The sequence below is a fragment of the Myotis davidii genome, unplaced genomic scaffold, assembly GCF_000327345.1.
Source record: "Myotis davidii unplaced genomic scaffold, ASM32734v1 scaffold247, whole genome shotgun sequence".
NCBI classification, from domain to species: domain Eukaryota; kingdom Metazoa; phylum Chordata; class Mammalia; order Chiroptera; family Vespertilionidae; genus Myotis; species Myotis davidii.
This window is the reverse complement of record NW_006299593.1, coordinates 118,659-145,925: the sequence shown is the minus strand read 5'-3', so window position 1 is coordinate 145,925 and position 27,267 is coordinate 118,659. Positions and strand designations below refer to the sequence as shown.

Below are 27,267 nucleotides of genomic sequence, written 5' to 3'. Positions count from 1 at the left end.
GACTTGATTCTTGCACTCCTGTGGTCTGCTGTTCGGTCTCAGTATAATATTTTTTATTTCAGTCAGTGTATGCTTAATTTCTAGTTGGTTCTTTATCACAACATCGAGGGTCTCATTAGATTTCTTGAGGATCTCACTATATTTATCGGCAGTCTCACCAGTCTTTTCGAGGACCTTACTAAGTTTATTGGCGGCTTCTAGACAGTTCTTGAGAAACCTTAAAAGGGTGGTTTTGAACTCTATATCCTCCATTTCTGTCATTTGTGTCCTGTTTCTTTGTCTCCGCATTTTTTATGCTTTCTTGGTGCACCCCCTTGTGGTCTTTGTGTGCAGTCTTGTTGTAGTTAAGCCTTGATTGTTGTAGGTAATACTCTATTTTTTTGAATGAACAAATACATGAATGCATTTCTTGTCAAATCTTGCCATTTCTATTGCATTCATTTATTTTCCTCTGCTATTTAGAACTATTTTTATTTAGAGTTATTTACTTTCTTTGGACAATACAAATATACTGAATTTCCATTGTTGCAGAAAGTTTGATGAGACAGCACTGCTTACACTTTTGTATTCCCTTTCCAATCCAGAACTTGTATTTCTACAATACACATCTGCTCATGTCTGTCAATAATTCCCTATGCCATATAGAATTAAGTTCAAACTCCTTAGTGTAACCTTTAGAGTTTACAGTTTCATATAGTTAAAAATACATATCTTATAATGGGTACACTTATCAGCCGAGCCACTTAAACCCACTGCATGTATAGCATTTGTCTGAGCCATATTGCATTGCCCTTGTAGGGGAAAAGAGAAACTCATGAAAATAAGCTGATGATCCTTTGCTATCTCATGGAATAAAATATTTTGTTGCAATTGAGGAGTGTCATATCTTCTGCTAGCATACATGACACAGTAAAAGGCTAACTTGTTAGCTTATAAGGAGTGTGAAATCAAATCCCAGAGTAGGCAGCATTTTCACATCACATTTAAAATTCTTTAAAAATCACCAAAAGATCTGCATAATATTTCATCAAATGTCTATACTGACATTTTTAATCTATAGTTCTGTTGTTGAGCATTTAAATTATTTACGCATTAGATTGCTGCTTTAAATGGCTTTGTAATAATTATCTTTGAGTGTAAATATTGGTGTCTTTAATTGACTATTTGAGCAGTGGTTGCCAACTGGTGGTCTGCAGACCACTGGTGGTCCAAAAGGTCTGAAAGGTTGGTGCCGCTAGTTTAACCCCTTCCCCAACAATTTTTTTGTTAAAAACGTTTCTTTTTCAGACTAATTTTTTTATTTTGGTTCTATATAGTATTTTTGATGCTGGTTATGAAAACAGTTTGTAACTCGTCTTCCTATAAACCATATTTTTTTACCATATTTTCTTAGTATACTCGTCGACGACTGAAAAAGAACATTTTGTGAAAACGAGTATACACGTTTCTGCTGGGGAAGGGGTTAGGGAAACCTTTGAGCAGGGGTCTCCAACTGGTGGTCCACAGACTACTGGTGGTCCTTGAGGTCTGAAAGGTAGGCAGCCGCTGTCCTAGAGGCCCAGTGCACGAACTCGTGCACCAGTGGGGTCCCTTGGCCTGGTCTGCGGGATCAGGCTGAAATCAGCTCTCTGACATCCCGAGGGGTCCTGGATTGTGAGAGGCACAGGCCAGGGTGAGGGACCCCACTGGTGCATGATCGGGGCCAGAGAGGGATGCAGGAGGTTGGCCAGCCAGGGAAGGACCACGGGAGGGCTCCAGGGTATGTCTGGCCCATTTTGCTCAGCCCCAATCTGCGGGACCATTTTTTAAGTATATTTTATTGATTTTTTTACAGAGAGAAAGGGAGAGGGATAGAGAGTTTAGAAACATCGATGGGAGAGAAACATCAACCAGCTGCCTCCTACACACCTCCTACTGGGGATGTGCCCACAACCAAGGTACATGCCCTTGACCAGAATTGAACCTGGGACCTTTCAGTCCGCAGCCCGACGCTCTATTCACTGAGCCAAACCGGTTTGGCTATATAGGATTTCTTTAGGGTTCCTTTCTAGAATATAAAGTCCTAAGGAAGAAAAGCTTTCTTTCTTTTTTTTTCTTTTATACTAATGTATAGGGTCTACCCCAGACCAATGGAATCTCATTTTCTGATGGGGGTCCAGGAACCAGGTTTGGTTGTTTTTTTTAAAATCCTCACAGGACATGTTTTTATTGATATTAGAGAGAAAGGGATAGGGGAGGCGGGGTGGAGAGAGAGAAAAAGAAAACATCGATAAGTTGCCCGTCGTATGTATCCCAACCAATGATTGAAACCACAACCTGGTTATGTGTCCTAACTGGGAATCGAACCTGTGACCTTTCAGTGTATGGAATAACATTCCTACCAATTGAACTAAAGCAGCCAGGGCAAGAAATATTTTTCAATTAAAGCAATATATACTATTAACAAATTTCTTTTTCTTTAGGAGATATTTCTAAAGCAGGCATAAGTGAAATTACCCAATCCAACTTGAAAGCCGACATCACTACCACTTCTGGAGATTCAGGCATTGGATCTCATTTACCCTTGTCTTCTGAGGACTTTTCTCAGTTGGCTGTAAGATCTTCTGTGGAGAATACTAATACTCTCTACCAACAGAGATTGGCAAATGGTCATGTAACTGAAGAGACTCTACAAGCCTTACCTGTTCCAAAACTAGCTGACCAGCAGGCTGGAATTTCAACAGTACCCTTTAGTTCCTACTCACTAAGAGAAAAGCCCAACATTTTCTACCCACAGGCCTTGAGAGACAGTCATCAAATTGAAGAGGCTCTAAGAGTTTCAGCTGTTATTGGACCTGTTGATCAGAAGAGCGAGAAAACAACAGTACCTTCTAGTTCCTATACACATAGAGAGAAGCACAATGTTTTTTCTCAGCCACTGCTGCCAGACAGTCTAACTGAACAGGCTCTGAACGGTTCATTTGTTCCTGGACCAGCTGATCAAGTGACGGTGATACCAACAGATTCCTCTACTTTATACTCACATAGAGAGAAGCCCCATATTTTCTATCAACAGCCGTTGCCTGAGAACCATCTAACTGAGCAATCTCAACAAGCTGCTGCCATCTCTGGATTTGCTGGCCAGAAGACTGGGATACCAACAGGAACCTCAGCTTCTTACTCACACAGAGAGAAGCCCCATATTTTCTATCAACAGACATTTCCAGAAAATCATCTAACTGAGCAGGCTGTGAAAGTTTCTGTTACTCCTGGGTCCACAGAGCAGAACACAGGCATACCAATAGTATCCTCTGCTTACTCACATAGAGAGGAGCCCAGTATTTTCTACCAGCAAGAGTTGCCAGTTAGTCATCCAGCTGAACAGTCTCAACAAGCTGCAGCTCTCTCTGGATTTGCTGACCAGAAGACTGGAACCTCAACTTCTTACTCACATGGAGAGAAGCCCCATATTTTGTACCAACAGACTTTGCCGGGGGGTCATCTAACCGAGCAGTCTCAACAAGCTACAGCTGTTTATAGGTTTGCTGACCAGAAGGCTAGGATACCAACAGGAACCTGTACTTATTCACATGGAGAGACCAGTTTTTTCTATCAGCAGAAGTTGACAGATAGTCAACTAACTGAACAGGCTCAGAAAATTTCATCTATTCCTGGACAAACTGACCAGAACACTGGGATACAAACAGGACCATCTAGTGCCTACTCACATAGAGAGAAACCCATCATTTTTTACCAGCAGGAGTTTCCCGATAGTCATCTCACTGAAGAGGCTCTAAAAGTTTCATCTGTTCCAGGACCAGGTGAGCAGAACACTGGGATACCACCAGGCTCCTCTGGGTTCTCATTTGAAGAGAAGTCCAGTACTTTCTACCAACAGGCATTAGCAGATAGTCATCCGACTGAAGAGGCCCTGAAAGTTTCCACCATTTCTGGACCATCTGACCAGAAGCCTAGGATACAAACATTACCCTCTACTTCCTATCCTCATAGAGAGAAGCATATTATTATCTCACCACAGGCCTTGCCAGATAGTCTTCGACTTGAAGAGGCTCTGAAAGTTTCAACTGTTTCTGGACCAGCTGACCAGAAGACTGGGTTGCCATCAGAACCTTCTAGTTTCTACTCACCCGGAGAAGAGTCCAGTATTTTCTACCAACAAGGGTTGCCAGATAGTCAGCTAGCTGAAAAGGCTCTGAAAGTCTCAGCTGTTCCTGGCACAGGTGATCAGAAGCCTGGGATACCAACAGTACCTCCAAGTTCCTATTCACCTGGAGGGAAGTCCATTATTTTTTACCAACAGGCCTTACCAGATACCCATCTCACAGAAGAGGCTCTGAATGTTTCTTCTACTGGACCAGCTGACCAGAAGACTGGGTTACCTACAGTATCCTCTACTTCCTACTCTCACAGAGAGAAGCCCATCATTTCTTACCAGCAAGATCTTACTAAAGAGGCTTTAGAAATTTTAGGGGTTTCTGGACCAGCTGAGCAGAAAACTGGGATACCAGTAGTAACCTCTATTTCCTACTCTCCTGGAGAGAAGCCTATCATTTCTTATCAGCAAGAATTGCCAGATCATAATGAAGATGCTTCAAAACTTTTAGCAATTCCTGGATCAGTTGACCAGAAGACTGGTGTACGAATTGTGCCCTCTTCTTCCTACTCATATAGAGAGGGCCCCATCATTTCTTACCAGGAGTTGCCAGATATTACTGAAAAAACTTGGGAAGTTTCAGCTGTTCCTGGACCAACTGACCAGAAGACTGGGATACGAATAATCCCCTCAGGTTCCTCCTCATATAGAGAGAAGGGCAATATTTTTTACCAGCAGGAGTTGCCAGATATTACCGAGGAAGCTTTCAAAGTTTTTGCTCTTCCTGGACCAGTTGACCAGAAGACTGAGATACCAGAAGGATCGTCTAGTTCTTATTCACATAAAGAAAAACCCAGGATTTCAACTGTGATTTTACCAGATGACCAGAAAACTGAGTTTCCAACAGCTCCCCTCATTTCCTATGCACAGATAGAGAAACCCAAGAATTTAGCTGTGATTGAACCAAACGGCCAGCAGACTCCGTTACTGACAGTTTTTCCTAATTCTCACTCTCAGAGAGTAACGCCCAGTATTTTCTTTAAACAGCATTTGCCAACTAGACAACATAGTGAAGATATTCAGAAGATCTCATCTGTTCCTGAATCAACTGACGTGAATTCTAGGGTACCAATACCTCTTCCTAGTTCCTATTCACACAGAGAAAAATCTAATATTGTCTGTCCGCAGGAATTGTCAGACAAACATCTAACTGAAGATGTACTGACAGTATCAACAATTCCTAAACCAGCAGACCAAAAAACTGTGTTACCAACAGCTCCTCCTCATTTTTTTTCACATAGAGAAAAACAAAATAAATTCTGTGAACAGAATTTGCCAAATGGACATCTAACTAAAGATGCCCTGAAGTTCTCAAGTGGTCTTAGGCAAGCTGATCAGATTACTGGGTTATCAGCCGTTTACCCTGATACTTATTCACATAGTGAGAAGCACAAGTTTTCTTCAGACCATGTCCAAAAGCCAAAAGATCATTTGGATTCTTCTAACTCTAGTATTATGTCAAACAATATGCCCTTAAATTCTCAAGCTGATGGTAGAGTTGTAATAAATAAGCCAGAACCTTCAGGTTTTGAAGATACTGGCTCTGAGGAATTCCAGGGTACAGATAATGGTTCTAAAACTCTTAAAGAGATTCGGACACTTTTAATGGAGGCAGAAAATATAGCACTGAAACGATGCAATTTTCCTGCTCCCCTTGTGCCATTCAGAGATGTTAATGACATTTCATTTATTCAATCTAAGAAGGTGGTTTGCTTCAAAGAACCCCCTACAACTGATAAATCTAACATTGATTTGCCTCAGAGACAGTCATTCACAAAAGAGAATCCAAACAAGTACCTACAGAAGGATATTAGTACACAGACAAATCTGAAATGCCAGGGAGACATTGAAAATTGGGAGTTTGTTAGGTCAACTGCAGTTAGAAGTCCTCTACAGGAAGCAGAAATCAAAGCCAGAATGGCATTAGATGAAACTCGTAGGCAATATAAAGCAGCCAGACCTGTAATGAGATCTGAACCTGAAGGGTGTAGTGGAACCCTTGGGAATAAAATTCTTATCCCTATGATGACTATCATAAAAAGTGATTCAAGTAGTGATGCAAGTTCCTGCTCATGGGACAGTAATTCCTTTGAATCAGTTTCTGATGTTCTTCTAAACTTGTTTCCATGTACTTCACCGAAGACAAGTATGACAGATAGTAGAGAGGAAGAGTGTGTGTCAGAGAGTGATGAAGGGCGTGGTAGTAGTGTGGATTCACTGGCTGCACACGTGAAAAACCTTCTGAAATGTGAATCCTCATTGAATCATGCTAAACAAATTCTCAGAAATGCAGAGGAAGAGCAATGCCGGGTACGAGCACGAGGTAGGAACTGATTATTTGTTATAAAGGCAGATGAAGCTTATAAACATTGTAGTTTAGTAATTTATTTAAAGTTAAGTATTTGGCATTCTAAATTTATTTTCTTATAGAACTGTTAGGATGATTGCATTTTCTGCATCCAGAATAAGCCCATTTAACCAAAAATGCAGCTAACTCACAGGATTAATAGTGCTAGTCTGAGTTTAGGGACTTAGGAAAAGTTAGTTCTGATGTCAGAAGGAGAGGAGAGTAAGTAGAGAGCTTGAAGTTTCCTAACTCCCAAAGCACTCATGTTTTCCCTAATCCTCCCATGATAGTGTCCTTATTTTGGAGGCAGAAAAAAACCACCCAATTTTCTCTGCTCTAAACCACTGTATAATAATAAAACTGCATTTACTTTCTCATCCCCTTTGATAATAAAATTCTAGGAGCAGATTTTAGGTAGACATTGGAAAAAACTAATCAAGGTATTTCACACTAGAACTTGGCTTAGAGGTTGAAAGAATATTTATTAATCCTTTTAATTTCTAATAGTAGAATTCCATTAAAAAATATTCAGGACAATATGGGGAATATATTTGGAAGGGTAACATAAGCAATACAGACCTACCTGGGAATCTTTCCTTGAGATGAACTGCCTAAGCAATTCCTTTTATCACTTAAGCATATTTTGATTTGCTAAAAAAAAGTCCCCAAGTTTTATTTATTTTAAAATATCAGCTCTTGTGGAAGTGGCAGAAATTGTAGCCGGAGCAAATGGGGAAGACAAAGGGACTGTCCTGATTAAAAGGAACATTGGGATAAAAATGATTGAATACCATATTTAATTAAAATGGCATTGTTGGAGAAAAATCTGTAGAATGTGTGTTTAAAAAAATCAGACTCTTCAATGAAATGATCTCTCTCTAGAACTTCTAATAGTTTGTCATAATTTAGAGCACACACTTTTTGCTAAGCATATGGGAGCCATTAAATTAGGTATAATGATGATTTTTGTGCTCTTATAATCATTGAAAAATTCTCACTTTTGCATTGTATTATCTCAAGTGTTTTTGTGCTTTCTCTTTAGCCTGGAATCTGAAGTTTAATATGGCTCGTGAGTGTGGCTACTCCATTTCAGAATTAAATGAAGATGACAGGAGAAAAGTAGAAGAGATCAAAGCAAAGTTGTTTGGCCATGAGAGAACTGACTTGTCCAAGGTATAAAAGAAATCTAGAAATGAAAAGAAAATGTGAAAGAAATAGTAGTAGAATTTGGATCTCTTATTTGGGTGTTGATGACTCTAGCTGAGTAACTGATAGTCTTTGGCTTAAAGTGTTAAGAGTCTTCTTCAAAAGATTAAGGATTCGATTCTATAGGTTTTGATTTATTCCAAATTAATCTGTTGAAAAAATTTACCTCCTTTGAGAAATAAGAGGATTACTTTTATCAATATTTTGGGGAGTGGGAGTGGTGTCGCTCAGCCTGGCCTGTACCCTGTCCAATCCAGGCCTGTACCCTGTCCAATCCGGCAGTTGGACATCCCTCTTGTAATCCCAGACCACTGGCTTCTAACCGCTCACCTGCCTGCTGGCCTGACCCCACTAACTGCTCTCCCCTGCCAGCCTGATCCTCCTAACTGTTCTCTCCTACCGGCCTGATCACCCCTAACTGCCTTTGCTTCGGCCCTGCCACCATGGCTTTGTCTGGAAGGTGGTCCGGAAGACGTCTGGTCTAATTAGCATATTACCCTTTTATTAGTATAGATTGTTGTCACTCTTATTTCTCTTGAAGGTGATATCTTGAGATGCTGATAAAGTCCAGCTATTTTCAGATGTATATCCTCTGCTTAGGAACACGGACCTAAAATAGTCTATGTATAAACCACTTCCTTTTTAATAGTACTTATTTTCCTCCTACTGTTTCATGATTACAAAATAGATATGAAACATGTATGTAAGGAATAAAGTGAAATTCCTGTATATCAGCCATTCAGCTTGAGAAATAGAATGTCACCAATGACACTGAAGTCCTGTGTGTACCCTTCTCCAGTCATATCTCCTTTACTACTTATCATAACATGTGTTGATTTTCTTGCTGTTCAGTATGGTTTTTAATTCTATAATATATGGAATTAACATGATATACTTATGAGAATTGTTTTTCATATAATCTTAGGTTTTTTGAGATTTTTCTATGTAGCTATAGTTTATTTTTTATTTTTGTAAGTAGTTTAGTGTGTGAAATTATCAGTTTATTCTCTTGTTGATGGGGCATTTGGTCTGCTATTATGAGTAGTAATACGGTGTAATAATACCTGTCTTAGAGAGTTTGGGTATGGCTTATAGGAAATAATGTCTATAAAATACTTAGTAGACTGTGTGATATCTAATTAGTGTTCAGTAATTGTCAGCTCTTATTATTATTAAATCTGCAAAAGTCAATATAGCTATTGTATGTGTAGACTTTTTTTTTTTAAATCCTCACCCAAAGATATGTTTTCATTGATTTTAGAGAGAGAAGGGAACATTGATGTGAGAGAGAAACATTGACCTGTTGCCTCCTGTATGTGCCCTGGGGGATTGAACCCACAACCTAGGTATGTGCCCTGATTGGGAATTAAACTTGCAATCTTTTGGTGGATGGGATAACACTCCAACCAACTGAGCCACCCAGCCAAGGCTTAAACAATTTACTTTTAAAACAATTATTGATATAGTTGGTTAGTATCTTCCACCTTCGTTACTGTTTTCTACTTGTTGCCCTTGTTCTTTGTTTCCAGTTTTGTCTTCCACTCTTTCTTCCTTTTGTGGTTTTATTTTTTATTTTTTTAATATATTTATATTTTTATTGATTTCAGAGAGGAAGGGAGAGGGAGAGAATGATGTAAACATCAATGATGAGAGAGAATTATTGATCAGCTGCCTCCTGCACATCCCCTACTAGAGATCGGGCCTGCAACCTGGGCATGTGTTCTTGACCGGAATTGAACCTGGGATCCTTCAGTCTGCAGGCCAATGCTCTATCAAGTGAGCTAAACTGGCTAGGGCCCTTTGTGGTTTTAATTGAGCATTTTATGATTACATTTTCTCTCATTTTTTAGGATGCCAGTTATACATACATTTTCTACATTTTCAATGATTGCCCTCGAATTTGTATCATATACTTAACGACTGCATCAATTTTAAATAACACTGTACCACTCACTTCACAGGTAGCGTGGTATCTTCTAATAAAATAATCCTAATTCTTCCTTCCTGTCATTCCTGTCATTCAGTTTATACACACACACAAGTATGCATGCACACGTACATGTACATATATGCATACATAGCAATGTTTCAAACTATTTTTTTGGATAAGTTTGGTATAAGAAAAAGGTTGTATTTGGTTTTTTTTACCTTCACTGTTTCTTTCTTTGATGTTCTTTCTTTCTTTATGTAGATCTGAGTTTTTGACCAGTATTTTTCTCTGTTAAGTTTTTCTGTTAACATTTGTTGCATCTACTGGCATAAATTCCCTCTATTTTAATTTGTCTGCGAAAGTCTTATTTCTTGTTCAGTTTGAAGGGTATAGAATGCTAAGTGGGTTGGATTTTTTTCTCTCAACATTTTAAATACTTCACTCTATTCTCTTCTTGCTTGCATGATTTCTGCGGAAAAGTCAGGTGTAATTCTTTGCTTTTCTGTAGATAAGGTGTTTTGTCCCCTTGGCTTATTTCAAGATTTTTTTTTCTTTATGTTTGCTTTTCTTTGCTTTGAAAATGTTATGTCTAGTTGTAGTATTTCTGGTTTTGTGGGGGGTGTTTTGTTTTGTGGGGGGTGTTCTTTTTGGTTTTCTTCTCTTTTTGGTATTTTTGTTGTTAATGTATTAATATCTTGTCCTGGACTCATTTGATGTTTTGGTCTGGGGTTTTTCCTTCTTTTACATTTTAGTTTTGGAGGTTTCTGTTGAACTCTCCTGAAGCTCAAGATTCTAGCCTTGGCCATGTGCAGTCTACTAAAGAACCCATCAAAGCATTCTTCATTTCTGTTAGTGTTTTTTATCTCTAGCATTTCTTTTTTCATTCTTTCTTAGGATTTTCATCTCTCTGCTTACATTGTGTTTATGTTCTTGCATGCTATTCACTTTATCCATTAGAGCCCTTAGCATATTAATCATAGTTATTTTAAATTCCTTGTCTGGTAATCGCAATATTCCTACTATATCTAGTTATATGCTTGCTCTTTTTTTCTTTGTAGTATGCTGTGTTGTGGAGCCTGTAGCTGGTGTATTAAATTAAAAAATTCAGATTATAATCTCTTGAATGTAGGCACATACTACCCACATGGGCTAGGCAGATAGCTTTCTCAACATCAGAACTTCCACTTTGGGGAACTGAAAAACCTCTAGGGCAGCCGTGGGCAAATAAATAAAACTAAAAAAAAAAAAAGACTGTACCCTTTTATGTAATGATGTTTACTTTGAATTTATATTTGTTCACACGAACACTCCATCCATGCTTTTGTTCCGGCCCTCCGGTCCAGTTTAAGAACCCATTGTGACCCTCGAGTCAAAAAGTTTGCCCACCCCTGCCCTAGGGTCATTTTGATTAAAGGCATAGTTTTAGTACACTTACACAAAGGAAGTAAAGTCACAGGAGTTATTACTTACAAATCTCAGAAGCCTGGGTGAGTGGGCAGGCTGAGGGATGGACAGTCCTCCTCATGAGCAGGAGATAAAGAGCAGGGTAGCAAGCACTAACTACTTATAAGATGGTTGAAGTGGCGGTCAGTGACTTTTCACAGACTCAGTTCTAAGTGGTTATTTTTAAAGGTGGCGTGGGAAAAGCAAAGAGGGAACTTCTGGCAGGAATCCTAAATTCAGGGCCTTATCTAACTGTCTGTGCTCTGAGTGTGAACAGGGTTGTCATACTGTAAAATATCTAGGCAGCAACTCAAAATAGCTGTTTTCTCATCACAATTGACCCTGTGATGCCTAGGCATTAGTGTTTAGGGAAAATCAAGGGCACTGTCTAGATGGTGCAGATATCAACAGCCACTGGCAGGATTTTGGTCACCTAGCATATGAAACATTTGAGTAAAGCAAAAATGCCAAAGAGAACATCAGTAGATAAATGATAGTTTGAAATCCTGTTCATAAGCATCCCCTCATTTGTTGGGGTGCAGCCAAGAAAATAAATCAAGGCCCATGGATAAGGTAGGTATTTGATTAAAACTTGGGTGAGATTACTACTGGGGGGCAATAGTAGTCTTTGCTTTTGTTACTTCAGTGAAAAATTTTTAAAAGAAATTAACTGCGTGGTCATGGGCCATTTTATTCTATAATTAATTGTCTTATTCTTATGTTCTTACCTGTTTTATTGTAAAATATCAGCAAAGTGATTTTTGTATAACTATTTGGACTACTTCAAGTAAGATCTTTATATTTTCTAGGGTTTACGGAGTCCACAGGGAATAAGATGCCATCCAGAAGCTGTCTGTGGTCATATTATTATTGAGAGCCATGAGAAAGGATGTTTCAGGACTCTAACTCCTAAACAATCACAGTTGGACAGCCATCCTTGTATCTTCAGATCACCTGAACCCTTGGAAATTATCAGAGGACACCGGAGCCCATCATCATGGAGAAGCAGGCACATCAACCTTTCCAAATCACTAGACCAGAGCAACACCCGTTTCAAAGTTTGGAATTCCTTGCAGTTACAAAGTCGTTCCCCAATTCAGAACTTTACAACTGATGACTTCAAAATTAGCAAGGGTTTTCGAATGCCATTCCGTGAAAATATGGACCCTTGGCTGTCAGAATTAGTAGAACCTACTTATGTGCTACCTGAAGAAATGGATTGTCATTCTTCATCACAAATGCTGTCCCCAGAATCCATGAAAAAGTTTACTACCTCCATCACTTTTTCATCTCACCGACATTCTAAATGCTTTTCAGATTCCTCTGTTCTTAAGGTTGGTGTTACTGAAGATAGCCAGTATACTAGAGCATCTGTAACTCCAAATTCTCCACCCATATTTTTTGAACAACCTGAGTTCTGCAAAGTCCCACATGCAGATCACTATATAAGAAAACCTCCTCCTCCTCCTCCTTCACATCAGCATTATGTAGCTCCAAATCTTCCTTGTCACATTTTTCTTGAAAACCGAGAACTCTTTGAACAAAGCAAAACCCCACAGGTAGATCATCAGATGAGAATAAGCCACTCTCCCCTTCCTCAAGGTCAGAGTTATATAGCTCCAGACCTTCCTTCTTCTATATTTCTTGAACAGCGTCAGCTCTTTGAACAAAGCAGGGGCCCTGATATAGATCACCAAATGAGAAAACAATATTCCCCCCTTCCTCAAGGTCAGGATTATGTAGTAGAAAACAAGGATCAACAAGAGCCTAAATCATACATTTCTAATTTAAACGTTGAAACTAATAAAATCAATGATGTGGTTTCCCAATCATTGCCAGATCAATATACATTAGTAACTACTCCATCTACTCCACCTTCAAACAAAAAGGTACTTTCTTTTGTTCGTATAACTCTTTCTCCCAAGACTTCCTCCAAGTTGGATAGTGGAACCTTAGATAAAAGGTTTCTTTCATTGGATTCAGCTTCTAAAACAAGGATGAATAGTGAGTTTAACTCTGACCTACAAACTATATCTTCAAGATCATTGGAACCAACCTCCAAATTACTGACCGGTAAACTTATAGTACATGATCAAGAATCTTTAGGTTCTCTAGGACCTAAATCTTCACCGGACTTTCAAGTCATACAGTCTCTTCCAGATAGTAATATTATTTCTCAGGACTTGAAAACCATACGTTTTCAGAATAGCCAGATAGTAACCTCAAAGCAAACACAAGTGAACTTTTCAGATTTGGAAGAATATTACAATCCAGAAAGGACTCCAGTATCTGCAGATCGGTGAGTCTCTTTGTGATAACAAGCAAGCTGATGGAATTTGTCATAACGGGTTTTAAATATTTAAGCAAATGTAAGTTTTTTGGGGGGGAGCAGTATGATTCTCTTAGGGCAGATTGTATCTAATGATCCTGCTGGAAGTCTTTCAAGAGATAAATACCAAAGTAAAGACATCTGAAAGTAATGTGTTTATACTTTCAAAGGGCTTTTGATAATCTTGGCTTCAAGTATTTAAAACATTGAATTATTTTGAGAAGACTCTTTGATCATGCAGTGGTACAAGTTACTAGTTCCTTACTTACTGTGTTGAAGATATGCTGAAGACCAGGCTTTGGGAAAGGATGCATGCACATGCTCCCTCTCCTGCATGTGCGCTCTCCTTTTTCCCCCCTCTCTTCGTTTCCATTTTATGATTCCCCTCAAATATTTAGTATTTACAATGTAAAAAGGTAACTTTTCAGTGGAAAATTCTGGCAAACATCACTTTAGCCAAGTAATCAAGGTTTAACCTCACCAGTAATGCAAATCAAAATACTGTACTCCCTGATGTGATGCCCTACTTCACAGTGTATTATAGGAAAGAAAAACCAGCTCGGATAAATGCATTAGATTGATATTATTCAGCCTAAATTTAAGACTGTCATTAATTCAGTTTTACATTAGTCTCTCACACGAGACTCCTAACATTCTGTTATGGCTAATGTTTCCATCTTATAGTTGAGTAGGCAACATGTCATAGTGGAAAGCACTGGCCTTGGAAAGGAGAAAGGGGAGAAAATGTTTTTTCAACATCCACATATGGTATTCTTGGCAGTGAGGGTCTTGTATATGTTATCTCATTTAATACTCATGATAATCCTATGCGTTGATGGTGGCATCCATATTTACCCTCCAGGAAACTGAGACATGGACATTGCTACTTTGTCAGCAAACAGCATTTTCTCAAATAATGCTGATTGTAAGCAGCAGATGGGGCGTTCACATACAGACTTTTTAATCAAAGCAAGAGTTTGTTTATCACATGATATTGTTTCTCCAAACCTTGAGCTATACTTCTAGCTCTTCTACTAACTATCTTCTTGGATAAGTCATTTAATATTTTTGGCACTCATATGTCCAAATGAAATGTCTAAAAGTTAGTGATTGAGAATTGAATTGTGGCAAAACAAACAACAAACAAGGTGAATCTCTAGTTTCAATGTTACAAATAATAGTGTATTGTAGAAATCAATATTGATAATTATTTTTGAAAAATGTTTAAAAATTAAAAGATTGACAAGTTTATGTACAGTATTTAAACTCATCAAAATGATAAAATGCTTAGTTATTGGAGCTGAGTTCCTTGAATGAGAAAATTATAGATGATTATAAATATGAATTAATAATGCCATTTGTTCAGAATGTACTAAATGCTAGCCGTGGCCTATATTATTTTTTTCAGTATAATCAGATAATATTATCTCAATTTATAGATTTTTAAAAGCCTAAGACTTAAATGTTTTGCCTCAGATCACATGACCATTAAGTGTTGGAGGTGGCATTTGAACCTAGGTGTGTCTGACTCCAGTGTCCATAAATAATTCAAACTATATATACATAACACATTTATTTGTGTATATATACAGTCATCTACCACATAACAATATTTAGGTCAGTGATGGGTTACATATATGACAGTGGTCCTATAAGATTATAATGACCATTGTGCTGGAGGTGGCATTTTACTAATTTTTTCATTAAAAAAATTCTTATTGCCTAATGACGTCTGTGACTCCAAAGGATTTGCCAAAAGATAAAGAGGTTGCAAAAATCAACAAGGTTGAAGTTGAGATGACAAACAGCTGTAATCTGGGTGTGGATAAGGATGACATTGGAGAGTTCCTAGATGTGGTTCTTGAGGAATTGACTAATGTGGAGTGGTTGGAACTAGAGCAGGAATACATAGCTGAAGAAGCGGCCAAGAGAAAAGGAAACTGCAGAAGAAAAAGAAGAGGAACCCCCAAGAAAATGCACAGTGAAGCGGTTAGCAGAAGCCTTTGCAGACTTCAACAAGCTCCTTAAAACTTTTGAAAACATGGGCCTCAACACTGAAGGGTTTTCATCAACTGAGAGGAATGTTCACGGTGCATCACCTACCTACAAGCAAATCTATGATAAAAATAATCACCCAAGCAAGCCACCATGGACATATTTCAGGCAGGTTCTTCATGAGGTATTTCAAAAGAAGGCATTCTTATCATAAGAGATGACAGCTCCATGTGTGTCATTACCTCTAAAGACCTTCCAGTGGGACAAGATGTAAAGGTGGAAGACAATGATATTGATGATTCTGATCCTGTGGAGGCCCAGGCTAATGTGTGTGTTTATATCATAGTTTTTAACAAAAAGTTTTAAAAAGTAAAAAATATTTTTAAAGTTTTAAATAGAAGGTTATAGAATAAGAATATGGAGGAAAAACTATTTTTGTGCAGCCATACAATGTGTTTTTAAGCTGTTAAAAATGTTAAAGTAAAAAAATGTTACAGTAAGCTGTTAATTTATTATTGAAGAAAAAGGGTGTTTTAAAAATAAATTTAGTGTAGTTTAGGTTTACAGTGTGTATAAAGTGGGCCTCCACATTCACTTACCACTCACTCACTGACTCACTCATAACTTGTTCTAGTCACATTCATGGTAAGTGTCCTGTACAGGTGTACCATTTTAAATCTTTTACACCATATTTTTACTGTACCTTTTCTTTCTTTTTTTCTTTTTTAATTGATTGATTTTTTTTTTTTTGACAGAGAGGAAGGGAGAGAGATAGAGAGTTAGAAACATAGATGAAAGAGAAACATCGATCATCTGCCTCCTGCACACCTCCTACTGGAGATGTGCCTGCAATCAAGGTACATGCCCTTGACCGAAATCGAACCTGGGACCTTTCAGTCTACAGGTTGACCTTCTATCCACTTAGCCAAACGGGTTAGGCTTCCTGTACCTTTTCTATATTTAGATATGTTTAGGCACACAAATATTTAGCATTTTGTTACAGTTGCCTACAGTATTTAATACAGTAAGGCACTATACAGGCTTATAGCCCAGGAGCAATGGGCTGTATCATAGAGCGTAGGTGTGTATTAGGCTACCAGTGGTCGGTAAACTGCGGCTCGCGAGCCACATGCGGCTCTTTGGCCCCTTGAGTAGGGCTCTTCCTAAGCCTTAGGAGTACCCTAATTAAATTAATAACAATGTACCTACCTATATAGTTTAAGTTTAAAAAATTTGGCTCTCAAAAGAAATTTCAATCGTCGTACTGTTGATATTTGGCTCTATTGACTAATGAGTTTGCCGACCACTGGGCTATACCATCTAGGTTTGTGTAAGTGCATTCTGTGATATTTGTACAACAAAATCGTCTAAGGATGCATTTCTCAGAATGTGTCTCCGTCATTAGGCAAGGCATGACTATGTTTGCATAGAACATATGCAAGTACTAAATATTTTTAAACTTTTTTATTCTGAGATAATTTTCAACTTAAAGAGGAGTTGCAAAAAAATAGTAGTTTATTTATTGATGTGTAACATATTACCCTGAAATATAGCAGCTTAAAACAATATTATCCCCAAGTTTCTGTGGGTCTGAAATCTAGGCATGGCTTAGCTCGGTGCTTCTGGCGCAGGGTCCCTCACAAGGTTGCAAACAAGGTATTGGCTGTAGCTATGGTCTAATCTCAGCTGTGTTTGACTGAGAGGATATGCTTCCAAGCTTGCTCACATAGCTGTTGGCTAGAGGCATCAGTTACTTCTTCTATATGGGCAGCTCCAATATCATAGCTAAATTTCCTTCAGAGTGAGCAAAGCAAGTAAGAGTGCAAGAGGGCTTCAGGACAAAAGCCACAGTCTTTATGTAACCTAACCTTGGAAGTGAATTTCACCACTCTGCCACATTATTAGGTAGAAATAAATCACTATTTTCAGCCCATCCTGAAGGGTTAGGTATTACACAAGATTATAAATACCAGGAGGCAGAAATCATTGGGGGATATCTTAGAGGTTGGCAATATGCCCTTTACAAAAATTTCCCCTCATGTTAACATTATAAAACATTTACCAAAACTAAGAAATTATCCTTCATATAAAATTGTAACTAAAATAAAGATTGGTTGGGATTTCACCTGGTTTTTCCACAAATGAACCTTCTCTGTTTCAGATCCAATCTAAGATGCCACCTTGCATTGTAGGTTTCATATCTTCTTAGTTGCCTTCAATCTGTGGCAGTTTCTCAGTCTTTCCTTATTTTTCATCAACTTGACACTTTGAAGAGAATTAGTTATTTTTGAGGAAGTTTTTCAGGTTGGCTGTTTCTTGTTGTCTCAAGATTAGATTGAGGTTAGGCATTTTTAAAGCATCTCATCAGGGAACATATTATATTAACATGCATTACTGGTGATGTTAAACTTTTTATGTGTGTGTGTGATATTAACCTTGATCACTTAGCTAAAGTAGTGTCTACCAATATTCTCCACATTTATAAATTCCCAACAATTGTTATTGTTGCTTGGTTTATTTCATTATGTGAAATATAGAACAACATAAATGTATATATAAAAAGGTGTGTGAATGTATGTCTCCATATGTATATGTACATGCTACACATTATTAAGTGCTCTTCATTATTTCCTGCAGTTCTGTACTTTTGTTGGATCGTTTTACTTCAGCCTAAAAAAATTTCTTTTGGTATTTCCTGAGGTCTCCTGGAGATCAGTGCACTTCTCTTTTATTTATTTGTATTTTATTTTTAAAATAGATTCCAATTTTCTCTTGAAATTTCTTTATATTTTTACCATTATTCCCATCTTTTGCTATTTTAATATATTAATAATCATTTTAAAATTCTTCTGTGCTAACTTCATTATCTCAATCTCCTGTAAATCAATTTTTCTTTTTTTCGCCCTCTCACTTTTTACTTTTTCCTGCTTCACAAATTTTACAACTTTTGCTTGTATGCTGGACATTGTGAAAAAAAAAAAATTATAGAGACTGAAAATGCTATTACTTTGCAACAGAGAGGATTTTTCCTTTTCTCTTAATCATTTCAGGAATTTTACTAGGTCAGAGCTGGGTTGGACTACCTATGATTTTTAATGATTTGTTTGGACTTTTGTTTTAAGCTGACAAGTCTTTGATTCTTCAATAATTAAATATAGTGAGATACCATAGTTCAGTCTTTCAGATGTTTGAATTTAGCTCTTTAGATTCTCAGCCCTCACAGCTTTACAGTGGCAAATATAAGGGGAAACCAGCTGTGTATTTTTGTGGTTACATTTTCTCAATGGAAATTTCTCATAAGCGCTCAAAAGATGACAAGTGATTGCACTGTTTTCTTACTCAGCCCCCTTCTTGAGGGTGGCACTGTGAATTTTTTTTTATTGCTAGTTTTATAGGTCTGAATTCCTCACCTTGAAAGTTCTCCCCTTTCAGGATTAAGTTATTTAGCTTCCTGCCTTACCCAGGTTCAAAATCTGGCAAATGTGAGGAGGAGGCCTGATGTTTATCATAGGTCCCTCTATCTAATGGGATTTGGTTGGTTAGTGCCTTCACTGTGCAAGAGAATTTCACTCTGCTTTTCTGGCTCAGTCCCCCATCCTCCCATACCACCCTGACACTAAGGAAATGTCGTGTGGTGGAAATCAGCTTGGCATTCTGCTAGATTTCATTCTTTCATGCCACCCATGGGTTGATCAAAACCTATGGTGGTTTCTCTTTCCAGTGGAGTATATCTACTTCTACCAGAGTGGGGAACCTTTTATCTGCCAAGGGCCATTTGAATATAACATCATTCTTGGGCCATACAAAATTAACATAAAAAATCAGCCTGATATATTTGGTCACACATTTAACTAACTCATCACTAATGCTTTGGCAGGGCCAGACCAAATGATTTCACAGGTCTTTTGCAGCCTGTGGTTTCCCACCCCTGACGTATACCAAGCTCCTGCCCATAATTTCTAAAATGCCCCTCTATCATATCCTATATAATAAAAGCCTAATATGCTAAGTGTCAGGTTGGCCATTCAATCAAAGCATAATCCTATATAATAAAACCCTTATATGCAAATTGACCAAATGGCAGAACAACCAGTCGCTATGATGTGCACTGACCACCAAGGGGCAGACGCTCAATGCAGGAGCTTCCCCCTGATGGTCAGTGCTCTCCCACAGGGGAGCGCCACTCAGCCAGAAGCCAGGGTCACGGCTGGCGAGTGCAGAGGTGGTGGCGGGAAAATTCGCAGGCAGGCTCCCACAGGGGAGGAGTCCTGGACTGCGAGAGCCCTGGACTGCGAGAGGGATGTCTGACTGCCCAATCCTCCCGGTGGGGGGGGGAGGTCGGGCCTAAGCCAGCAGGTAGACATCCCCTGAGGGGTCCTGAACTGCGAGAGGTTGCATGCCGGGCTGAGGGACCTCCCCCCTTTCAGTACTCGAATTTTGTGCACCAGGCCTCTAGTATGCTAATGATATGCTAAGTCTGCTCAACCACTCTCTATGACGTGCACTGACCACCAGGGGGCAGACTCTATGACTGGTAGGTTAGCTTGCTCCAGTAGTTTAGCTCTGACCAGTAGGTTAGTCCAGCCTATCAGGACTGTGCAAGATAGGTCAGACGTGCCTTGGACTCCTCCCACAGTCCCTCCCCAGCTGGCCAACCTCCCACGTCCCTCCCTGGCATCAGTCATGCACAGTTGGGGTCCCTCGGCCTGGCCTGTGTCCTCTTGCAATCCGGGACCCCTCAGGGGATGTCGGAGAGCCAGTTTTGGCCCAATCCCGCAGGCCAGGCCAAGGGATCCCATTGGTGTACAAATTCGTGCACTGAGCCTCTAGTTAGTTGATATTGTTCCCTGATTGCTCCCATAGCTCTCTAATTTTTTTAGTATGATTTCTATAACTTATTCAACTTTGCTTATTACATCAGGAATGATGGCCTGTAGCTACCTACAACATCTTACCTAGAAGTGGATCCAATTTTAGATCACCTTTAAGTTCTCTCTGTGATACATTAATAATACCTTACCTAGAGTGTTTGTATCTTTTACTGTACTTATTAGGTATTTTATATTTTTGATAATATTATGTATGATATGATTTTTAGCTTTCAATTTTATAACTTCTTTTTTTAAAATTAAATCTTAATTGTTGAAAGTATTACATGTCCCTTCCTTCCCCTCTCCCCCCATTGACCCCTTCTAGCCCACCCCAGCTTTCACCACCCTATTGTCTGTGTTCATGGGTTATGCATATATGTATACAAGTTCTTTGGTTGATTTCTTCCCACCCACCCACAATTTTATAACTTCTGATACTAAAAAATGTGTATTTTTAAAAATTTGATTTTATACCTGGCAACTTTTTAAAAAATATATTTTTATTGATTTCAGAGAGGAAGGGAGAGATAGAAACATCAATGATGAGAGAGAAGCATTGATCAGCTGTCTTCTGCACACCCCCCTCTGGGGACCAAGCCTGCAACCCAGGCATATACCCTTGACCGGAATCAAGCCTGCAACCCTTCAGTCCGCAGGCCAACACTATCCACTGAGCCACGCTGGCTAGGGCTCTGGCAACTTTTTTAAAAGCTTATTCTAATACCTTATCTGTAGATTGTTTTCGATTTTCTATCAAAATTATATCAAATATAAAAAGTGACAGTATTATTTCTTCTTCTCTTATCCTGATTTCTTTTTCCTGTTTTAACTGCTGATACCTTTTAAGACCTTTACTAAAATGTTCAGTAGAAATGGTAAGAGTTCGCATTCTTATTTTGTTCCTAATCTCACAATGAACAATTACTACATTTCACAATAATTAGGATAGTTTCTCTAAAGTTGTTTTGTAGTTTCCCTTTGCAACAAATTTTATACCTGATTATTACATTTTATCAAATGTTTAATCTGACCATATTGATGTAATTGTATGCATTTTATCCTTATTTTTTAATATATATATTTTATTGATTTTTTACAGAGAGGAAGGGAGAGAGATAGTTAGAAACATCGATCAGCTGCCTCCTGCACATCTCCTACTGGGGATGTGCCCGCACCCAGGTACATGCCCTTAACCAGAATCGAACCTGGGACCTTTCAGTCCGCAGGCCGACGCTCTATCCACTGAGCCAAACCGGTCTCGGCTTATCCTTATTTTATTGGTGGTGGTGAATCATATTGATTGATTTTTGAATGTTAACTTATCTTGCATTTCTGGAGTAAACCTCTTTGGTAGGAATGCTCGCTCTCTCTCTCTCTCTCTCTCGCGCGCGCGCGCGCACTCACACACACACACACACACACACACACACACATTTGGTTTTCTAACATTTTGTTTAGGATTTTTTTAAAATATATATTTTTATTGATTTCAGAGAGGAAGGGAGAGGAGAGAATGATAGAAACATCAATGATGAGACTCATTGATTGGCTGTCTCCTGCACGCCTCCTACTGGGGATCGAGTCCACAACCCAGGCATGTGCCCTTGACCAGAATCGAACCCGGGACCCTTCAGTCTACAGGCTGACGCTGAGCCAAACCAGCTGGGGCTTATTTAGGATTTTTGCTTTTATATTTATAAGAGTTATTGGCCTATTACTTTCTTTTTTCATGATTGTTTTTTCAATTATTGAATAGTAGGCAGAGGGTATAAATTCAAAAGTTCTTTTGTTCTTGTGATATAGATATGAATCGAATATAATATACTATTACTCCATTTTTAAAGTAAACTATTTTTGAATAATTTTAGGTTTACAGAAAATACCTAATCTAATAAAACAGAAACATGGTAATTGGCATACGACCGCTACCCTTCCCATTGGCTAATCAGGGCGATATGCAAATTAACTGTCAGCCAAGATGGTGCCGGCAGCCAGGCAACTGAGAACAGGAGGCTTGGTTTCCCCAGCGATGAGGAAGCCAAGGTTCCCCGTCTGCAGCTACGGGGGGCTCGGGAACAGTGGAGCAGACAGGCCTTCTGGCCCGGGATCAGCGGATGTTATCCTAGCCTTTTTATATCATCTACACTAATAAAAAAGAAACATGGTAATTGGTGTACAACTGCTACCCTTCCCATTGACTAATCAGCGAGATATGCAAATTAACTGACAGCCAAGATGGCGGCCGGCAGCCAGGCAGCTGAGAACAGGAGGCTTGGTTGCCCCAGGGATGGAGGAAGCCAAGGTTCCCCATCTACAGCTGCGGGGCTCTGAGCTCCTGAAGCAACAACTCCAAAAGATACAATGTTTCAATTATAGAAGGTAAAAGATGGTGGTTAATTTGCATACTCAGGCTCCAAGCAGAGCGAAGCCAAAGAGCCCTGAAGCAGCAGGGCAGCGAGGCCTCAGGACCCCGTGATCAGCGGAGCCGCGAGGCCTCAGGACCGCGGGATCAGTGGAGCAAGGAGACCTCCCAGCACCGGGATCAGCGTGACAGGGGGCAGCGACCAAACCCCTGATTGCCCAGCAGCTCTGTGCGTGACAGCGGGGAGCTCTTCAACCCCCTGATGGGCCCTGCTCTGTGTGTGACGGGGTGGCACCGCAACCTCCCTATCGACCCTGCCTTGAGTGTGACGGGGCGGTGCCCCAACCCCCCAACCAGCCCTACCCTGAGCATGACTGAGGGTGGCATCGCAACCTCCCGATCCGCCCTGCACTGTGCATGACAGGGGGCGGCACCCCAACTCCCCAATCGGCCCTGTTCTGAGCCCAACCAGGGGCTGCACATAGGTATTGGGCCTGCCCTCTGCCACCCGGGAGCAGGCCTAAGCCAGCAGGTCGTTATCTCCGGAGGGGTCCCAGACTGCGAGAGGGCACAGGCCGGGCTGAGGGACCTCCCCCCCGTGCACAAATGTTTGTGCACCGGGTCTCTAGTATAAATATAATAGAAGTCTCTGTACCCCTCCCTAAGTTTTTTCTATTGTTAACATCTATTAGCATAGTATCTTTGTCAAAATTAAGAAGCGTACATTTGTATATTACTATTCACTAAACTCCAGACTTTATTTGGATTTTACATATTTTTCCATTAATGACCTTTTTTTGGTTCTTGAACCCAATTCAGTATATCACTTTCAATTTAGTTAGTTGTCATATCTCTTCTTAGTCTCCTCTGGTCTATGATCGTTCATCATTGCTTATCTTGAGGAATAGTGGTCAGATATTTTGTAAAATGACCCTCAATCTGGGTTTGACTGGTGCTTTTCTCATGATTAGACTGGAGCAAAGAATACCACAGAAGGGAAGTACCCTTCTCATCACATCATAGTAGAGTATGTGACATCCACATTACATCACTGGTGATGTATACCTTTATTACTTGGGTAAATAACATGGTGTTTGCCAGGTTTCTCCATTGTAAGTTACTATTTCTCCCTTTTTATATTTTGTTTGGAATTCAGTCACTAAATTCAATCTATACTCAAGGAAGGAGAGATTAAACTTTACCCCTTGGGCTAGGGTGAGGGGGTAGTGGTATCTACATATATTATTTGGAACTCTTCAGTAAATAAGATTTGTATTTGTCTTTTCTCTCCTATTACTTACTAGAGGCCCAGTGCATGAAATTCATGCACTCACAGCTGGGTGGGAGGGGGGGGGTTTCCCTCAGCTTGGCCTGTGCCCTTTTGCAGTCCAGGAGCCCTCAGGGGATGTCTGACCGATGGCTTAGGCCCACTCCTCATGGGTTGGACAGCAGTTGGACATCCTTAGTCCTGCTGCGGAGGTGGGAGAGGCTCCTGCCACCGCTGCTGCACTGGCCAGCCGTGAGCCCGGCTTCTGGCTAAGCAGTGCTCCCCTTGTGGGAGCGCACTGACCACCAGGGGGCAGCTCCTACCTTGAGCGTCTGCCCTCTGATGGTCAGTGCTTGTCATAGCGACCAGTTGTTCTGCCATTGGGTCAATTTGCATGTTAGCCTTTTATTATATAGGATAGGATTCAGTCATTACTCCATTCTGTTTGACTATGAATGTTCTATAATCTTAAAATGTTATTGTAACACTAGTTATTATAACATTGAAAACTTCTGGTTCCCCCACTGACTTCTTGAGGGAAGACTTTGTTTCTTATTTATCTTTGTATCTATACATTTAGTACAGTCCTCTAACTTACAGTGAACCTCTGGTAATTTTTAAAAAATATATATTTTATTAATTTTTTACAGAGAGGAAGGGAGAGAGATAGAGAGTTAGAAACATCGATGAGAGAGAAACATCGATCAGCTGCCTCCTGCACATCTCCCACTGGGGATGTGCCCTCAACCAAGGTACATGCCCTTGCCTGGAATCGAACCTGAGACCTTTCAGTCCGCAGGCTAACGCTCTATCCACTGAGCCAAACTGGTTTTGGCACTTCTGGTAATTTTTTAAAAAATGAATGTATTTTCACTTGAACTAAAAAGTACTCTTTCCTCAGCTAAATTACATAATAGCATTCTAAATTGAAATTAAAAGTAGATTTTAAAAGTAAACTCATGTGTGTTTGCATTGTAAGTATCCAAGAAAGTGAAGGCAGCTACAGAAATAACCATTTCTCGTGTCTGCGCAAAACATTCCCTGAAACTACTTAAATATACCTTGAAGCCACTTTTGGAAAGATATTATGGCATTTTATAAGCCAAGGATATGACCTGCTGTGTCCTTTCTCTTATTTGCTCAGATCACTGGAGAAGGTTAAGATTCCACTTTCCGCCTCTAGAAAATTATCTGATGCAGTCACTCAGATTACAACAGAAAGTCCAGGAAAAGCTATGTTTTCATCTCAGATTTTTATTAATGCTGACGATGGTCAACGTGAAATTCCAGAGCTTAGTTCCCAGAAGCTGGACAAAGCTCCTAACAAGTTTGCTTCATCATCTTCAGTCCAACAGATTGCTGTTCCTCGTGACACTAACAAAGGTAAGAGAATGTGATTGTATTTTAGGTCAGATTACCTACTTTTATGTGTAATTATCTTAGAAATTTGTGATTGTGTCTTTCTAGTCAGAAAACCTAATTTTACTCGTAAACCTTAGAGCCACATGATTATATTTATCTTTTATAAAAAGAATGTGATTATTATGTTTTTATCTTAATTTCCAGTAGAGTTAACATATATGGAACTCATGTTGCTTATGGTTGACATGCTGCTTATTACTTGTAATAAGAAAAATATTTCAGAAAAACTTGAAAACTATAGAGGTTTGATTTTAGGTGGGCAGGTGAATTATTGGCATTTTGTCTTATAGTAAATGTTACGCTTTATAATAAATAGATACAAATATATATAACAATGCAAATACAATATCATAAAACAATGACCATGGACCCAGGTTGGCTGTGGCTCTGCTGCCTTTGAAACATGGAATTCAAGGTTACCTTGAATTCACTATCACAGTCAACTGGAAGCAAGTGTCTGAAAGTTTTTATGGGCTAGGCCTGAAAGTGTCCGAAATTATTTTTTATAGGCTAAGAATAGTTTAGCTGTGTTTTCCACAGTGAAGAGACGGATTTTGGTAAGCAACTAGTCATCTTATTTAGAGTGCTGTGCTATTATTGAGACAGTAACTTTAATAGTGCTTATCCTATCTAATAATAGAGAAACATGGTAATTAACCGTAACTTCGCTACCCTTCCCATTGGCCGATCAGTGAGATATGCAAATTAACTGCCAACCAAGATGGCAGCTGGCAGCCAGGCAGCTGAAGTGAACAGGAGGAGGCTTGCTTGCTCCAGTGATGGAGGAAGCCAAGGTTCCCCGCCTGCCGCTGCCAGCCTCTGAGTTTGCACTCTAAGCAACTATGTTGCAATTATAGAACCTAAACAAACTCCAGAAACCTGCTTTCAGCCGTCAGAGCTGGAGCGAGCAGGACTGCAACAGTGTTACAATTATAGAACCCAAACAAACCAGATACCTGCTTTCAGCAACCCAGGTCTCAGAGCTGGAGCCGAGCCTCAGAGCTAAAGCCGGCTCTCAGTTCCAGTGACAGCCATAGAAGGTAAATAAATCCCAGAATAAAAAAAGAAAAAGAAAAAAAGGAGAGGTTGGGAGCTTCAGTCACCCACCAGCCTGAAAACGGGCCCTCAGCCCCTCACCCAGACTGGCAAGGCACCCCAGTGGGGACACCCACCCCGAAGAGGGTGTGACCAGCTGCAAACAGCCATCATCCCCTCATCCAGGCTGGCCAGGCACCCAAGCGGGACCCCTGCCCTGATCCGGGACACCCTTCAGGGCAAACCAGCCGGCCCCCACCCATGCACCAGACCTCCATCCTATATAGTAAAAGGGTAATATGCAAACTGACCCTAACAGCAGAAAGACTGGGAATGACTGGTCACTATGACACACACTGGCCACCAGAGGGCAGACTCTCAATGCAGGAGCTGCCCTCTGGTGGTCAGGTCGCTCTCACATGGGAGGAGCTCTGCTCAGCCACAAGCCAAGCTGATGGCTGCCAGTACAGCAGTGGTGGTGGGAGCCTCTCCTGCCTCCTCAGCAGCGCTAAGGATGTCTGACTGCAGTTTAGGCCTGCTCCCTGCTGGCAAGTGGACATCCCCCGAGGGCTGCCGGGCTCCCAGAGGGATGTCTGATTGCCATCTTAGGCCCAATCCCCCGGGGAGCGGGCCTCAGCCAGCATGTGGTCATCCCCTGAGGGGTCCCAGACTGCGAGAGGGTACAGGCCGGGCTGAGGGAACGCCCTCCCCTCTGAATGCACAAATTTTTGTGCACTGGGCCTCTAGTCTATATATATAAAAAGCCAGCGACCATAACATCAGAAAAACCCAAATGACCGGTCGTAATGACACCCACTGAGGCCAGCAAACCCGCCCAATCGTAGGTGGGGCTCGCTGGCCAACCACCTGCGGTCCCACCCCTTATTGGACTGCCCCACCCAGAATG

General features: G+C 40.1%; 1 protein-coding gene across 1 annotated transcript in view; it reads left to right on the top strand.

Annotated features, from left to right (window-relative positions):
• Positions 1-27,267, top strand: part of ALMS1 (ALMS1, centrosome and basal body associated protein) — a 126,982-nt gene that overhangs the window by 46,435 nt on the left and 53,280 nt on the right. The window contains exons 12-15 of the mRNA XM_015571463.1: positions 2,463-6,476; positions 7,543-7,673; positions 11,889-13,378; positions 25,048-25,286. Coding sequence (XP_015426949.1) covers positions 2,463-6,476; positions 7,543-7,673; positions 11,889-13,378; positions 25,048-25,286 — 5,874 coding nt within the window. The remainder of the gene's footprint in view (positions 1-2,462; positions 6,477-7,542; positions 7,674-11,888; positions 13,379-25,047; positions 25,287-27,267) is intronic.